General features: G+C 41.2%; 1 protein-coding gene across 8 annotated transcripts in view; it reads right to left on the minus strand.

The window, feature by feature from the left end:
• The window catches only part of LOC122543146 (methylcytosine dioxygenase tet3), a 371,083-nt gene that overhangs the window by 39,858 nt on the left and 313,938 nt on the right, over nt 1–17,287 (minus strand). For all 8 annotated transcript variants that reach the window (XM_043681513.2, XM_087984416.1, XM_087984415.1 and 5 more), the window contains 2 exons: nt 16,173–16,323; nt 2,676–2,765 (listed from right to left, as the gene is read on the minus strand). In XM_043681513.2, the coding sequence (XP_043537448.1) occupies nt 2,676–2,765; nt 16,173–16,323 (241 nt within the window). The remainder of the gene's footprint in view (nt 1–2,675; nt 2,766–16,172; nt 16,324–17,287) is intronic.

Here is a 17,287-nt window from a genome sequence, read left to right on the forward strand (position 1 = left end):
ATTGCTTAAGTATACTGTAACTGATCTATAAGCAGTTATCATAGATAGTTATAGAGTGCAACCATAATTTATTTTACAGTGAAATATTTCCAGTTGTTACTAAGTTAACTGTTTGGCCTCATGACGACTAGATAGTTTGTTCCAGAGGTGTGTCGTAACATCCTTGAACAGATTAATTTGAAAATATCTTCAAAAAGATCAGTCCACAAACTTGAAAAGGAAAATTATGTACAACAACAAGGAACAAGCTGGTGGTTTAGACCAATTGCAACACTTCTCTTTAAAGAATCTGCATAGAGTGTGGAGTTTAAATTGGTTTAATGACCCCCATGAAATGTTGCAAGAATCTACAACTCTAATATCAATCTTGGAACCATGTGAAGTTTTGGATCTTGAACCCAAGACTATGGCAAGAGAAGATCTGAGAATAGCATTCCAGATCTTATAGCAAGTCACAGCAAACATCACAATGTGTGCTGCATGTCTTGAAATAAAAATAATAAATGAGGCAGAGATTAAAACTGCAGCAGTGATGACTGAACTGTTATTTTCAAATAGATGATCCATCTTGGCTAGTTTGGACCCAAGATTGCCACAATCACAGGTGCCAGTAAAGTGAAGAGATGTTGGCTGCCTTTTAAGTGATTTAATGACCATGGCATCAAAGAAACATTGCAGATATTGCTGGCTGCACAACTTACTGATCAAACATGTTCTTGCCATAAATTTCAATTCCCCCCACATCCATGTGCGCAGATGTGCACAGATGTATATGACTGTAAGCCTGATTTCAAAGACTATATTTTAATGATGAGATATTTGTCAACTCATTACAGTTATACATCAGCTACATTGTGAAAATATTAATGAAGACACAACTTTGTGGCATGATGCAAAACTGTCAATATAAGTTGAAGCAGCAAAGGAAAGAGGTGAGGGGTTTGTCATTTGAAGAGAGATTTAACAGTTTAGGCTTGTACTGTCTGGAATTGAGATGAGGAGATATTACTTTTCTCAAAGGATCATGAGTCCATGGAATTCAACACTCCATAGTGCAATGGACACTAGGTCAGTGAATATATTTAAGGAGATAGATTTTTACTTTGCAGCAGTTAAAAGGTCATGGGTAGTAGCAGGAAAGTGGAGTTCATGCTGAGATAAGGTCAGCTCTGATTGTATTAAATGGCAGAACAGTTTTGAGGGGCTGAATTGCTCACTCTTGCTCTTAGTTCTAATGTCCAGATGTGAAGATTTACTTTCTTCTCAGAAATCTTTTTGGCAATGCCATAAATCAACCTAAAATTTGTAACACATGCACAATCTCAATCCTTTGGAAATGTATCAATTCCTCTTGAAGTCATCTAACATAACAATATCTCAGTAAAACCCCAGAGGGAAAACAGATGTCACTGGTTTCTCATCTGCAATGTGTCATCCATCATCCTCATGCTACTGCCCCATGCTGCTGGACTGTTTCAGCTACTCAATTTTCGTCTTAATAACTCCATAGTCTCAGCCCTCTTAAGTCTGTAATGCCTTCAAACCCATGAGCTCTTAATGTTCCAAATCTGGCCTCTCTTATCTCTGAACTCCAAAGTCTGTTTCCATTATGTATAACTCTATGACTCTTTTCTTTTAAGACACTCTGTCAGGTATCCTCCTCCGTTGGTACCTGACATCTAATACAGACATGAGATGTGTGCTGGGCCGGCGAGGGGAAGCGGTAAAACAAAACTGTGATTAGAAACTGTGCATAACAAGCTTCAGAAATGAAAGGTTTCCCACATTCATTTGTAGCCTCAAATATTATTCCATGGAAGAGTGACAAGCCAAAACCTTAGCATTTTAATATACAATCAATCAGTCTTCAAATGCTTCCAGCCAGATTCCACACAGAGAAGAGGATGCTATTGGGATGAATGCAATAACACTTCAAAATATTTTTTCAGCTGAATACCTGGTGCCTCGATTTCTGCACCGTCTTATGTTTGCTCCAAACAAACTTCCAAAATAATCCTGTTCACACTTACATGGATTATATATTGTCTGTGTTATATTCTATGTCTTCTTGTTTCACTCATCTATCTCAGTTTACCACTGTCCTCCTCCAATACAATTCTCAAAAGAGATGTATCATCTTCAACTTTTGAAATTTTGTTTCCTGTGCCAAATCCAGGTCATAAATATATTTCAAAAAGAGTTGCAGTCATATTACCAAGTCATGGAGGGTTTTCGCCATTATTGCCTTGTCTTACAAGTAATTGGCTCAATTTAGTTTCTGATTTCTCTGCTTTGTCTGTTGGAACATCTTGACATGGCTTGAAAATACCTTTTAAGTAAAATTAGAGAGATTGGGAACTGACTGGGTGTGTACTAACTCAAGCCATTCTATAAACCAGCATATGAATGCAAGTGAATTTCATTTCTTCTGGCACACAATGGTTTATGATTTACAAAATGACTTACAACTGAAATCAAATAGTCAAATATCAAAATCCTTTTACACATATGTTAAACTGTCTGTTGCCTGAAGAAATCTAAACCACAGACTCTGCACATGATCTTCCATTTTTGTGAATGACTAAAATACTAAACAATTTGTACACTTCTTTTTAGGAGCACTGACTGACAGTTCCAAAATTAATAGAGTCAATTGTTCCAGAGCAATAAGTTACCTGATTTTTGAAGGCTTGGGGTGCAAGCTGCTTATATATTGGTGCAACTTCTGTGGCGAGAGTTTGTAATCTCTCTTTAAGTAAATCTTCCTGAGGGGGAAGAACAATAAATAAATTAATGCCTTGACACATAAAACAGGACTCATTGCAATAAAATGTATGACGTTTACTACTGGGGTTACTGATTCCCCTGACAATATTTAATTCCATGTGAGAATTAGTCTTTGATAACTTGAAACAATTACAATTGAAGTGTTGCTTAAGTTAACTATATTGTGATGTATTGTAGAACCTTACTTGGATTGAATGGAATGTACAGTTAAGTGCAGTTAAACAAAATTCAAATACCAACCATAGTTACACAGATTTAGAATTTGCAGTAAACTTCAATTTTACCTCTCATTTGGTAAAGTAATGAATGAAAATTGTTAAAAGTTCATTGAATTGTTTCATAATTCGAAGAATCTACCAAATACTAATTGATAATTTGGTTGTCTGCTTTTGCAGTGCCACTCTTGTTTTTCACTGGAAGAAGCATCTACAGTTTTTCCTCCCACAGTTGTTCATTAAATTTTATAGTGCTGCTTTCTATTGGATCCTGATAGCTTGTAGCAAAGCCTACAGGGCAAGGAATATGCCTGGATCAGCCCAAACTTGGAAGATTTGCCAGATAAGTCATTAAGCAATTTTTTTGAAACAGAATGGAACTCAGCTTCATGTTGCAGTGAGAATCCCGGAATCCTAATGTTTTTAAAAAAAAAGTCCATGCTGATGTTGGAGTGTATTCTTTGGACTTCTTGAATCTTCAAAAATGAATGATTTCTTGGCTTTTGACTGGTTTAGTTAACCAACGTAAAAAAGACATCTCAAAACACTCCTCAAACATTTTGCTATTAGCTAAAACTTTGAGTTACTTAGGATGTAAAACTGCCAATCTCAAGTCCATAGGTTGAGCTTCTTCACAGATGCAAATTTAATTTTAAGGTATCTTGTGGATTTTGGATCCAGGAATGATTTATAATTTGCCACTACTGTAAAGATGCATTTGTATTTTGCGCTTGTGCATCTTTAATGAAATCTACGTGATTACATCCTAAGGTTGTCAGTGATCTTATATGTCAGACCCCACCACCAGAGATACATTTCCTTTCACACCCCTTTCAGCATTCCACAGAGACCATGCCGTCCGCGACTGCTCCATTAGGTCCACGCTTCCCACCAACCCACCTTCCATTCCCAGCACCTACCCTTGCCACCTTAAGAGGTGTAAAACCTGTGCCCACACCTCCTTCCTCACATCCATCCAATGCCTCAAAGGAACCTTCCCCATCCAGCAGAGATTTTCCGGCACTTCCAAACATCTCATATACTGTGTCCTTTGCTCTCGATGTGGCTGGCCTCCTCTACATTTGGGAAACAGGATGCCAACTTGCAGAACGTTTCAGAGAACATGTCCGGGGCACATGCACCAATCAACCCTGTGGCCGAATACTTCAACTACCCCGCCCACTCCGCCAAAGACATGCACATCCCGGGCCTCTTCCACCACCAAATCCGAGCCACCTGACGACTGGTGGAAGAATACCTCATCTTCTGCCTGGGACCCTCCAACTGTGCAGGGTCAATGTTGATTTCACCAGTTTCCTCATCCCCCTCCCCCATCTTATCCCAGATTCAACCAAACTCAGCACTGCCCTCTTGAACTGTCCTACCTGTCTATCTTCATTCCCACCACTCCGCTCCACCCTCCACTCTGACCTATCACCATCACCCCTCATTTTCATCTACCTATCGCATTTCTGGCTACCTTCCCTTCAGCCACACATGCTCCTATTTATCTCTCAGCCCCCTTGGGACCCCCCCACCCCCCCACCCCACAATCCTGATAAAGAGCTTATGCTCGAAACGTCGACTCTCCTGCGCCAGACTTGTTGATGATATATATATCTGCTGACCATTAAGCATTATTTCCAATATCAGAATTATTATTGTCAATTTTATGAAAAACAGCGACTGGTCAAGAGGCAGTAAACTTGAAGTTATGGTGAGAGAATCATGATTTGCCTGTCGCTGGATGACACCAGTAAAATAATATTTTCTGAAAAATCCTGCAATTGAGAAATCATGACTAAATTGCTCCTTCTCAAAACAAAGTGAAACAAATAAAGAAAGTTCAGTTAATTGAATTATTTGTTAATTAAACATGGCTTATTTCTTTGTCTTTGAACAGGAGTTTACTTTTCAATTGACAACTGCTTTGAAACTGCAATACATCAATTTTCTTTCCTGATTATATTCCAGGGTGAATTTTATTTATTAGAAAAACATATTCTGCTTTCTCCCTTCCTAGCCATTCCAGACGATTAACTATAATTATTCAAACATCACACATTGTTGTGGAAGGGGACTAAGTTGAGCTCTGAACTTTTCCCGGACTTAATATCCTTTCTTGATTCCTGACATTTCAGATTGTAGCAGGAGCTTCAAAAGCAGCTGATGATAATGTAAAATGGAGCGGAAGCCTCAAACTTAGTAGTGGCTGAAAGCTCTGATGGTGGCTAACAGCCAGTGAGGGGGATAGAAGCAAGCAGGCAAATACTGGATACTGAGCCAGACTGACTGGCAGGTCCTGAGATGCAAAAGCCTAATGAAGGGAGAGAAAATACAGCAGGGCAAGAGTGGAATTCCAAACTGGTGCATCACAGCATTGAGGAACAAGGGTCATTGGTAGAACACACAGAAGCCACCAATGGTGGCCAGAGACCTGGGAAAGGAGCAGCAGGCCCAAATTTGCAGAGCAAGTCACTGATCCAAATTGGGGAATGAAGACAGGGATCTTGAAGCAGGCCTACAAGGAGCAGATATCCAGCTAGATCAACATGGGGCACCCTTGAGCCGAAGAAGCCTCATGCACTGAGAGCCAGCAAGGCAACAACTAAAGTTTGGAGCAGAGCTTCACAGTGATGGGCCAGTCAGGATGACAAATCATGGAAATGATGGCCACTGATGTTAACTAAAATTTGGTAAGTAGTAGTGTTCTCGAAGGCCGAATTGAACCAATTGAAAAAAAACCCTGAGTTTGAGGGGCCATGAGGGTAGCAATATTCCTTTTTTATCTGGGAGACAAGTTATGTAGTAATATGTCACCAGAAATTAAAACACTGATCTAAATGTGTATTAAATTTCCTGAGGGTTTCTGCCTCTATCACTTTTACAGTGACTTTCACCACCCTGGGGGCGAAAAGATGTCTGGGGTTTGAATGTCTAATTACACAGCATCAACTGATGGATCAATTAGGAAGAGTCAGCATAGATTTCTAAAGGGGAAATCACATTCAACTAACTTGGAGTTTTTAAATGAGGTAATAAAAAGGTTCAATGAGGAGAATGCTGTACTCGTGGTACATGGACTTCCAGAAGAGATTTGATACAATCTTATAAAACAGCCTTTGAGGATTAAAAGGGTATAAAAGGGACAACAGTAACATGGAGGCAAAGTTGGCTGAGTGATGGAACAGGAAGAAATGGTCAATGGATTTTTTTTTTTGGACTGGAGGAGGACCCACGGCAGAGTCCCCAGGGTTTCGCACCAGCATGCCTGCTCCTTTACAATAAACATCTGGACCTGGGTGTAAAGGAACAATTTCTCAGTTCGCAGATGAAACTTGGAAGAGTTGTAAACTGTGAGCATGATAGTGTGGAACTCCAAAAGGCCACTGACAGTTAGTGAAGTGAGCAGTAAGGTGGCAGATGAGGTTCAATGCAGAAATGTGAGAAGCAATGTACCCCAATTGGAAGAACATTGAAATATAATGAAAATAAAGGGCACAACTCTGAAAGCGGGTGCAAGAGCAGAGAGACCTGGGTGCACACATCCACCAATGGGACACAGCTACCTGTTTTGGACCAATCAGATGAATACTCAATCTAAATAGTTAAATTCTCTCTAAGTTATGCTTTTCCATTAATGCCTGTAAGGTCTGTTATCAGTGGAATGAAGTCTGTTTTATAATTTTCGTGTCGTGCGTAAGTTAAAATCATCTGCTACATTTTGGTGCAGTGGGTCAGACTTTACAATGCAAAGAACGAATGAATCATGGTGGTTGAAAGAGGTGAAGGATGGAAGGACGGGAACTGACCTGTCAGTGAAGGCGGTTGATACAGCTGCTGCTGTAGCTGAGATGCTCACTTAATTGGATGAAGGTGACAGATGAAGTGGTGACCAGAAGGAAGATGATGGCCTAATGGCTTTATTGATGGACTGTTAATTCAGAGAACTAAGTAATGTTCTGGGGGCCCAAGCTTGAATCCTGCTAGATGGTCGAATTTAGATTTAATTAAAAACAAAATCTGGAATCATGAGTCTAACGATGACAATGAATCTATTGTCAACTGTCAGAAAAAAAAACATTACTCACGTATGTCCTTAAGGGGACTGATCCGGCCTACACATGACCCAACACCTACAGCAATGTGGTTGACATTTAACTGCCCTCTGGGCAATTAGGGATGGGCAAAAATGCTGGTATAGCCAGTATAGCCCTCATTCTGTGAATGAATAAAAAAAGCTGGATTCCAGCATGTTCTCCTTTAACATAACTGACTACAGATGAAATATCCTATCAAGGATATTCTATCTGCAAATGAATGAAGAGCTGGTCAGATATGGTGGAAATCAAAAGATGTATAACCATCCATTGGATGAGGATTAGATTGAAGGGACACAACTGGTGAGGGCATCTAAAGAGAGAGAGAGAGAAAGAGCAAGCAACTTTCATGATGGAATGTAAGAGTGGAGAAGTGGGAAATACTGGAGAGAAGTATGAATGTCCAAAGAACTCCACAGCAAATATTTCAGAGACTGGCGAGTATGCTTGAGGATAGCCAGACTACAGCAGCTGCAGCACAGGTTTCAAAGTACAAGTGGGCCACAGGAGAGGAATTGGGGTCTCCATTTTCCAGAGCTGGTAAGGTTGTTTGACCATGAGAGAGAGAAAGAAACCTACACTGCTGTCTGATACAGCACTGAAGCTACACAGCTACTGCCTTTGATGTTTGAGTTAAAGCACTTCTGAACATCGAAATGCATCTAAGAAAAATGAACAAACTGCAAAATTCACAGCAGACCTTGGAGGAATCTGTGTGGGAGAGCTCACAGCACAGGAGCAGATAAGTGCAATGTTTTTAAGTATAACCTTGCTATCTTTTTGTAATAGTGAGTAGAATGGGTTCCTTTTTGGTTCTGTATTTATAGCGATCTGTCTCTTGATTAAAATTTAAAAATATAAAACATAGGTACTAAGTTAGCCTGGAGCAATGTTTTGTGGAGCAGTAAGATTGTGCTATTTTCTGGGTCTGTAGATTGTTAAGGTGCAAAGATGACCTTTCATAGAGTGATGTGTTCTTCCTGTCAGATATGTGTAATTAGGAAGAATTTCCATGTTACTGATGATTATGGCTGCAGGAAGTGTGCTTGGTTGCAAATTCTATCAGATTGCATGGATTCATTGGAGCAGCAGTTAGAGGCAATGAGGAAATTTCAGGAGTTTGGGATTGTGATGCATGGCAATTATAGGAAGGAAAAATAAAACACCGATGCAGTCAGATAGATGGGTTCCCGTCAGGAACAGTAGAAGAGGGAGGCAGGTAGTGCAGGAGTCTCTAGTGGCTATCCCCAACTCAAACAAGTATGCTGGTTTGGAAACTGTAGGGGGTGATGGCCTCTCAGAGATTGCAGCACGAACAGCCAAGTGTCTGGTACTAAGGCTGGCTCTAATGTAACAAGGGTTACGTCAGGTTCCAAGCGATCGAATGCGATGGGGACTCTCTAGTCAGAGGCACAGACAGATGTTTCTGCGGTATAGAATCAGAATGGTGTGTTGCCTCCCTGCTGCCAGGATCAAGGATATCTCGGAGACTGTGCAGAATATTCTCAAAAGGGGAGTGGGACGAGCAGCAGGTCATTGTACATATTGGAACTAACGATATAGGAAGGAAAAAGGATGAGATTATGAAGAGAGAATATAGGAAATTTGGCAGAAATTTAAAAAGGAAGTCCCTGAGGATAGTAAGATCTGGATTACTCCTAGTGCTATAAGCTAGTAAGGTTAGGAACAGGAGGATAGAGCAGATGAATGTGTTACTGGAGGAGCTAGTGCACGGGAGAAGGGTTCACATTTTTGGATCATTAAACCTCTTCTGGGGTAGAAGTGACCTGTCTAAGAAGGACAGATTACATCTGAATTAGAAGAGGACTAATATACTGGCAGGGAGATTTGCTAGAGCTGCTCGATAGGATTTAAACGAGTTAAGGTGGGGATGGAACCCAGGAAGATAGTGAGGAAAGAGATCAGTCTGAGACTGGTTCTACCGGGAAAAGGAGCAAGTCAAACAGTCAGGGCAGGCAAGAACAAAGCAGAGACCGAGGTAGGACTGGGTAAGTTAAACTGCATTTATTTCAATGGAAGAGGCCTATCAGGGAAAGCAGATGAACTCGGGGCATGGGACTAGGATGTCACAGCAATGACAGAGATGTGGCTCAAGGATGGACAGGACTAGCAGCTTAATGTTCCAGGATACAAATGCTCTCAGAAGGGGGACAACAGAGGAGATGGAGTGACATTTTTGATAAGGGATAATAACATTATGGCTGCACTGAGGGAGGGTATTCCTGAAAATATGTCCAGGAAATTTATTTGGGTGGAATTAAGAAATAAGAAAGGGATCATCACCTTAGTGGGATTGTACTATAGACCCTCCAATAGTCAGCGGGAAATTGAGAAACAAATTTGTAAGGAGATCTCAGTTTTCTGTAAGATTATGGTAGGGGATTTTAACCTTCCAGATATAGACTGGGACTGCCATAGTGTTAAGGGTTTAGATGAAGAGGAATTTGTTAAGTGTGTACAAGAAGGTTTTCTGATTCAGTATGTGGATGTACCTACTGGAGATGGTACAAAACTTGACATACTCTGGGGAAATAAGGCAGGGCACATGATGGAGGTGTCAGTGGGGGAGAACTTTGGGGCCAGTGACCATAATTTTATTAGTTTTAAAACAGTGATAGAAAAGGATAGACCAGATCTAAAAATTAAAGATCAAAATTGGAGGAAGGCCAATTTTGATATTATTAGGCAAGAAAAGTTGATTAGGTGCAGATGTTCCGAGGTTAGATCACATGGAATATAAGGAGAACCAGCCATTTGGATGCAGAACTGGCTGGAAGGTAGAAGACAGAGGCTGGTGGTGGAGGGTTGCTTTTCAGACTGGAGGTCTATGACCAGTGATGTGCCGCGAGGATTGGTGCTCAGTCCACTGCTTTTCGTCATTTATATAAATGATTTAGATGTGAACATTGGAGGTATAGTTAATAAGTTTGCAGGTGACACCAAAATTAGAGGTGTAGTGAACAGCGAAGAAGGTTACCTCAGAGTACAACGGGATCTTTTTTAGGGGGGCCAATGAGCCAAGGAGTGGCAGATGGAGTTTATTTTAGATAAATGTGAGGTGCTGCATTTTGGAAAGGCAAATCCCGGCAGGACTTATACACTTCATGGGAAGGTCTGGGGGTGATGCTGCTGAACAAAGCGACTTTGGAGTGCAGGTTAATAGTTCTTTGAAAGTGGGGTCTCTGGTAGGCAAGATAGTGAAGATAGCATTTGGTATGCTTTCCTTTATTGGTCAGAACATTGAATATAGGAGTTAGGAAGTCATGCTGCAGCTATACAGGATATTGCTTGGGCCACTTTTGGAATATTGTGTGCAATTCTGGTCTCTGTCCTATCGGAAGGATGTTATGAAACTTGAAAGGGTTCAGAAAAGATTTACAAGGAGGTTGCCAAGGTTGGAGAGTTTGAGCTATAGGGAGAGGCTGAATAGCTGAGGCTGTTTTCCCTGGAGTGTCAGAGGCTGAGGGGTGACCTTATAAAGGTTTATAATATCATGAGGGACATGGTTTAGGTAAATGGACAAAGTCTTTTCCCTGGGTTTGGGAATCCAAAACTAGAGGACATAGGTTTAGTGTGAGAAAGGAAAGATTTAAAAGGGACAAAGGGTCAACTTTTTCATGCAGAGGGTGATGCCTATATGGAATGAGCTGCCAGAGGAAGTGGTACAGACCGATATAATTTCAACATTTAGAAGGCATCTGAAAGGGTATATGAATAACAATGGTTAATAGGAACCAAGTACTGGCAAATGGGACTACATTAATTTAGAATATCTGGTTGGCATGGATGAACTGGACCGAAGGGTCTGTTGCTGTCTCTATGTCTATGGCAATATCATCTTGGATCCTTCTATCAAATCGACAAGGGACATGAAAGTAAAAAATCAGCTGAAATAGATATGGAATGCAACCGAGGAGGATTAATGGTGATAAGCCACAGTGAGTCTTTCTTTGATGCATGTGATTTCATCATGTGGATCATGGAGAAAGACTGCACTCTTAAAATGCGAATAGAGGCCACCATCAGAGAATTGACAGTTCGCACAAATGTGGATGTTGACCTCATGTTGAAAAGGCAAATGGAACGGACTGCTGCATAGCAAGTAAAGATTCAGTTCTTGTTCTACTTTTACAGTGAGCCTCATAGCTAAGCCTGTCCAAGGGCTCCAAAGAGCTGCTAAAATTGTAGCAGTATTAGGACTTCAAACAAGACTGCCCTCACGAACAACAGATACCAGTGATATCAGTTACAGTGGTCCCATCTAGTGCTGGAAGAGGATCAGGGAGGAAGGTGACATTCTGCAACGGCTGATCCACGACAACAGGAAAGAGTGAAGCAATTCATCCTTCCTAATGGCTTCAAGCCTCACATTTTGCAAGCTGTCCACAAACAGTTCAGAAGTAGTGGAAAAGTCAGCTGCACTGCCAAAATGGTGTAACAGCTCAGAGATGGCTGCCCATACTGCCAACTACTGCCAGACCTGTGAGAATTGCACTTTGGCCAATGCAGAGAAGTATTTCAATACTTGTGGTTACAGTAATGATATGGGTCCCATAACTTGAACAACACCTCAGAGGACTGGATCCAGAGTTGAGTTTCTCAATCTCAGAACACCAGTGGATGATATTAGGAAGGCAAGCCACTAACTGGTATGCCAATCAACAGCGGTGCACATGAAGAGGTGTTGGAAACTGAGAGGGAATCCTGGACTGTGTACCAATGGGATCTGTTGTTGCATTCAGTATGAAAGCATCGATTTTTGTGTTGGAAGGTGATGCACAGCTATCATACAGGGAGACTGCAACTGAAGCAACCATGATTGTTGATCAAGCAGGCTTGGTAGACATGACTGATGTCAGTTTGAGCACATTTACCTATCAAAACATTATTGAACGTATCAGTTCAGAAGAGAGGCTGAGAAGTTCACCTTGAGTAAATGTTGGTTGTCAACACAAACCCAAACCATTCCTGCATTTTGCTGATGAACAAATGGAATGCTCCCACCAACCTGGACTTGAACATGCCATATGACCTTAAGACATAGGAGCAGAAATTAGACCATTCAGCTCATCGAGTCTGCTCCACCATTTGATTATGGCTGATAAGTTTCTCAGCCCCACTCTCCTGCTTTCTCCCCGTGACCCTTGATCCCCTTTATACTCAAGAACCTATCTACCTCTGTCTTAAATATACTCAATGACCTGGCCTCCACAGCCTTCTATGGCAATGAATTCCATAGATTCATCACTCTCTGGCTGAAGACATTTCTCCTTATCTCCACTCTGAAAGGTCTTCCCTTTACTCTAAGGTTGTGTCCTCGGACTCTAGTCTCTCCTACAAATGGAAACATCTTCCCAACATCTATTCTGTCCAGGCTATTCAGTATTCTGTATGCTTCAATTAGACCTCCCAACACATATTTCTAAACTCCACTGGGTGTAGACCCAGAGACCTCAAATGTTTCTCGTATGTTAAGCTTTTCATTCCTGGGACCATTCTTGTGAAGCTCCTCTGAACACACTCCAAGACCAGTACATCCTTCCTGCGATATGGGGCCCAATCTGCACACAATACTCGAAATGTGGTCTTACCAGAGTCTTATAGAGCCTCAGAAGTACATCCCGGCTTTTATATTCAAGTCCTCTCAAAATAAATGCCATCATTGCATTTGCCTTCCTAATTATTGACTCAATCCGCAAGTTTACCTTGAGAGAATCCTGGACTAGAAATCCCAAGTCTCTCTGCACTTCAGACTTCTGAATTTTCTCCCCATTTAGAAAACAGTCCATTCCTCTATTCTTCCCACCAAAGTGCATGATCTCTCATTCGCCCACATCATATCCATCTGCCACTTCTTTGCCCAGTCTCCTAACCTGTCCAAATCCTTCTGCAGCCTCCCTGCCTCCTCAATGCTACCTGTCCCTCTACCTATCTTTGTATCATCTGCACACTTAGCCAGAATGTCCTCAGTTACTTCATCTAGATTGTTAATGTATAAAGTGAAAAGTTATAGTCTCAACACTGAGCCTCGCAGAACACTTGTCACCGGCTGCCATTTTGAGAAGGACCCTTTGATCCCCACTCTCTGCTTACTGCCAGACAGCCAAGCTTCTATCTATGCTAGCACCTTGCCGATGACACGATGGGCCTTTATCTTTCTCAGTAGCCTCCTGTTTGGAACCTTGTCAAAGGTTGCCTTCTTGAAGTCCAGATAGATAATGTCCATTGGCTCGCCTTGGTCTAACCTGCTTGTTACTTCCTCAAAGAATTCTAGCAGATTTGTCAGGGGTGACCTCCCCTTGATGAAACCATGCTGACTTTGCCCTATTTTACTGTACACTTCAAAGTATTTAGAAACCTTATCTTTCACAATGAATTTCAGGATCTTACCCATGACCAAGTTTAGGCTAATTAGTCTGTAATTTTCCCTCTTTTGCCGTTCTTTTTTTTAAAAAAACAGAGGTGTCATGTTAGCAATTTTCCATTCTCTGGGACCCATCCTGGTTCTATCAATTCCTGAAAAATCACCACTAACGCGTCCACTATCTCTTCAGTTACCTCCCTTGGAACTCTGGGGTGTAGTCCATCTGGTCCAGGTGATTTATCCACCTTCAGGCCATTTAGTTTTTCTAGCACCTTCCTCCTTGGTGATGGTCACCATATTCAGCTCTGCCTCCTCACTCTCTTGAATTTTTAGGATATTACTTGTATCTTCCACCACGAAGACTGATGCCAAGTAATTATTCAGTTTCTCAGCCATTTCCTTGTTTCCCACTCCTATCTCTCTTGCGTCATTTTTCAGTGGCCCAATATCCACTTACACTTCTCTTTTCCTCTTTATGTATCTGAAGTCTCCCTTTATATTACTGGTTAGCCTACCGTCATATTTAATCTTCTCCCTCCTTATTTCTTTTTTTGTTGCCCTCTTTGTCTTTGTAAGCTTCCCAATCCTCTGGTTTCCCACTGCCCTTCGCCACATTGTATGTTTTCTGTTTTGTTTTTATGCTATCCCTGACTTCCCTCATCAGACATGGTTGCCTCATTCTCCCTGTATCATGCTGCTTTTTCCTCGGGATGAATCTCTGCTGTCTCTCCTGAATTACTCCCAGAAACTCTACCATTGCTGTTCCACTGTCTTTCCTGCTAGGCTCCTCTCACAGTTAATTCTACTTAGCTCCTCCCTCATGCCTCTGTAGTTGCCTTTATTCAGCTGTAATACCATTACCTCTGATTCTATCTTCTCCCTCTCAAATTGCAGAGTAAATTCAATCATATTATGATCACCTCCTTTACCTTAAGCTCCCTTATCAAGTCTGCCCCATTGTACAACACTAAATCCAGTATTGTCTGTTCCCTCGTGTGCTCCACCACAAGCTGCTCCAAAAAGCCATCTCATAGACATTCCACAAATTCCTTTTCTTGCAATCCACAACCAACCTGATTTTCCCAGTTCACCTGCATATTGAAATCCCCCATGGTCACTGTAACTTTGACTTCCCTACGTATCTTTTCTATTTCCTGGTGTATCTTGCACCCCAGCTCCTGACTACCTTTTGGAGGCCTGTACATAACTCCAACTGTAGTATTTTTTACCTTTACGGTTCCTCAATTCTAACCCCACCGATTCTACACCATCTGATTCTACTTCATTTCTTACTATTGATTTAATTTCATTTCTTACTCAGAAAGCAGCTGTCAGAGCTGAAGTGAACCTGCTGATGGCATGATTGATCAGCATCAGTCACCTTGTGATATGACATGCATAACAGCTCTGAAGCAGTGAAATGTGTAGCAAGTAACATTGCTGAGGGAAACCACAAAGCAGGGAACTAATCAGTTTCTATGGGCCTCTCCTAGCAGGCAGTAGTGTGTTTGATAAGGTGAGGGGCAAAACCAGATGCATTAGGTCAAGGGACAAAGAAAAATGCGTGAAAAGTCCAGGACTTCTATAATGTCTGGAGACCCTCTGACAGTGGCTACAAAACCAGGAAAGGGAATTGAAATAAGCTGGCTAATGCTCGATACTCAGACTGACTGGAACTTAATGGCAGCAGGAGCAGAGTTCCAGACTAGTGGATCAGAGCATTGAGGAGCCAGGGTCGAGATGCTGAGAGGCAGAAGTGGAAATGGAGTGACACAAGACCAAGGTGAACCATCTCAGCAAAACCATTTGAGTTCAAGAAGTGAGGAAGATCCCCTTTTTGTTTGGGAGACAAGATGCTTGCATTGACCAATATGACCATGCCTTGTCTCATGGTCACAATACATTCTAACAATGGAACTCGGCTACTCAGCTGATTAAAGATCTGGAATATCAGGCGAATATCAAATCCAAATTGTTCATTCCTCTAAATTATGCTTTTCTACTCATGTCTACCAACATTCGTTACCAATGGAATACAGATACTCTGTTTCATCATCTGTGTGCAGTACCTGTGTTCAAATTGCCTTTCATATTATGTTTTATGGTTTTGAATCATTGGTACATTTCAACTGATTCTTAAGCTGTAGTTATAACTTTCCTGAGCCTTGGACTACAACACTACTGAATTTACATATTGCCTCTTTTGAATTTTTAAAAATATTTGAAATTGCATCACAGCCACTGAAGTGAGTCATTCTTTTAGTATTTGGAGAAACAGCACCAATTTGCACACAACACTGGTCTGTGAACACTGAGATAAATGAGAAATTTACTGCACTTTAATGTTTGTAGAGGGATAAATGTCAGCCAAGCCCCTCAAGAACTTATTGACTGTTCTCCAAATGTGCCATGGGATCCTTTATGTTGACTGAAGACAGCCAACAAAGTGTTGGTAAAATGTTTCATCAAAAAGATACTGCACCTCTTCCTTGGCACAGTGCTGAAATATTCATTCTGATTGTTAAAACCTCTCAAGTTGTTCGGGAACTTACGATCAACCAACTCAACAGCACTGAACCAAGACTGTCAATTTAGCTGCCTTCTCTCAATATGGGACTGTAACAGCAATGAAAAATGACAATTGTAAATGCATTCTTGTATTAAAATTTTGTGAACTAAACCAACCTCTTTAGGGTTGTCCCCCAGGAGTCTAAACTTTCGAGGATGCTTGCTGCGGGCATATTTGCATCCGTTGAAGTACATGCTCCAAGAACAGCCAAAGGAAAAGGAAGCACCACAGGTCTCAGGATCCTTTCCCTGACATGCACATGTGCGGCTGAAATGAAATTAAAATAAAACCAGTAACTATTAATCCTTTTAGCAGCTTCAGAAATGGCGATCAAAAGATTTGTATGAATTGTTACATAGACTATACATATGGCCTGAACATTGATCATCTGTCATTGTAGGTTATTTCTTTTCATTATACTTTTGGTTTCCAAAATTTGCACTGTAGATATTCAACAGAATAGATGCTAAAGTATGCAAGAATATTTTCGCATCTATCCTGTTGAATGAACTGCAACAATCAACTGAAAAAGTTGATTGAAAATAATTAATCCTGATATTACCCCTCTCTTTGACTTCTGTGCTGCAGGTCTCAGTTTTGGGATGCATTTACAATGCTTCAGTGTGAACTGGTTTCCTTTTTTTTTACAAATTGGTCAGGTGGTGGTATAATGCTACTGTCACTGGACTTGGAATACAGAACCCCAGGCTAATGTACTGGGGACATAGGTTTGAATCCAACAGTGAAATGTAAATTCAAAAAAAGTTTTGAATACACACTTGAATTTACCGTCAACAACATAACTCATGTCAATTGTTGTAAAAACCTATCTAGTTCACTAATCACTGTCCATGAGGGAAGTAATCCGCCATCCTTCCCTGTTCTGGCCTACATAGTTTGGCAGGGGGATGGGAACTGGAGGTACAGATCAGAGGCTGGTGAACAGGCGGATACAGCGTGCAGAGAGTCTGTGAGGAAGGGCAGACAGTTGATCGGGCAAAGTTGCAGTCAATGCAATGGGTTGAAGTCTATCTACTTTAATGCAAGATGTGTCAGGAATAAAGGTGATAAACTTAGAACGTGGATCAGTACTTGGAGCTACAATGCTGTGGCCATTGCAGAGACTTGGATGTCACAGGGGCAGGAATGGTTGTTGGATGTTCCAAGGTTTAGATGTTTCAAAAGGAGTAGGGAGAGAGGTAAAAGCGGCAGGGGAATGGCATTACTAACC

This window comes from Chiloscyllium plagiosum, unplaced genomic scaffold (assembly GCF_037043375.1).
Source record: "Chiloscyllium plagiosum isolate Xiang-an unplaced genomic scaffold, Cpla_swu_hap1 HiC_scaffold_48, whole genome shotgun sequence".
Classification (NCBI taxonomy): Eukaryota; Metazoa; Chordata; class Chondrichthyes; order Orectolobiformes; family Hemiscylliidae; genus Chiloscyllium; species Chiloscyllium plagiosum.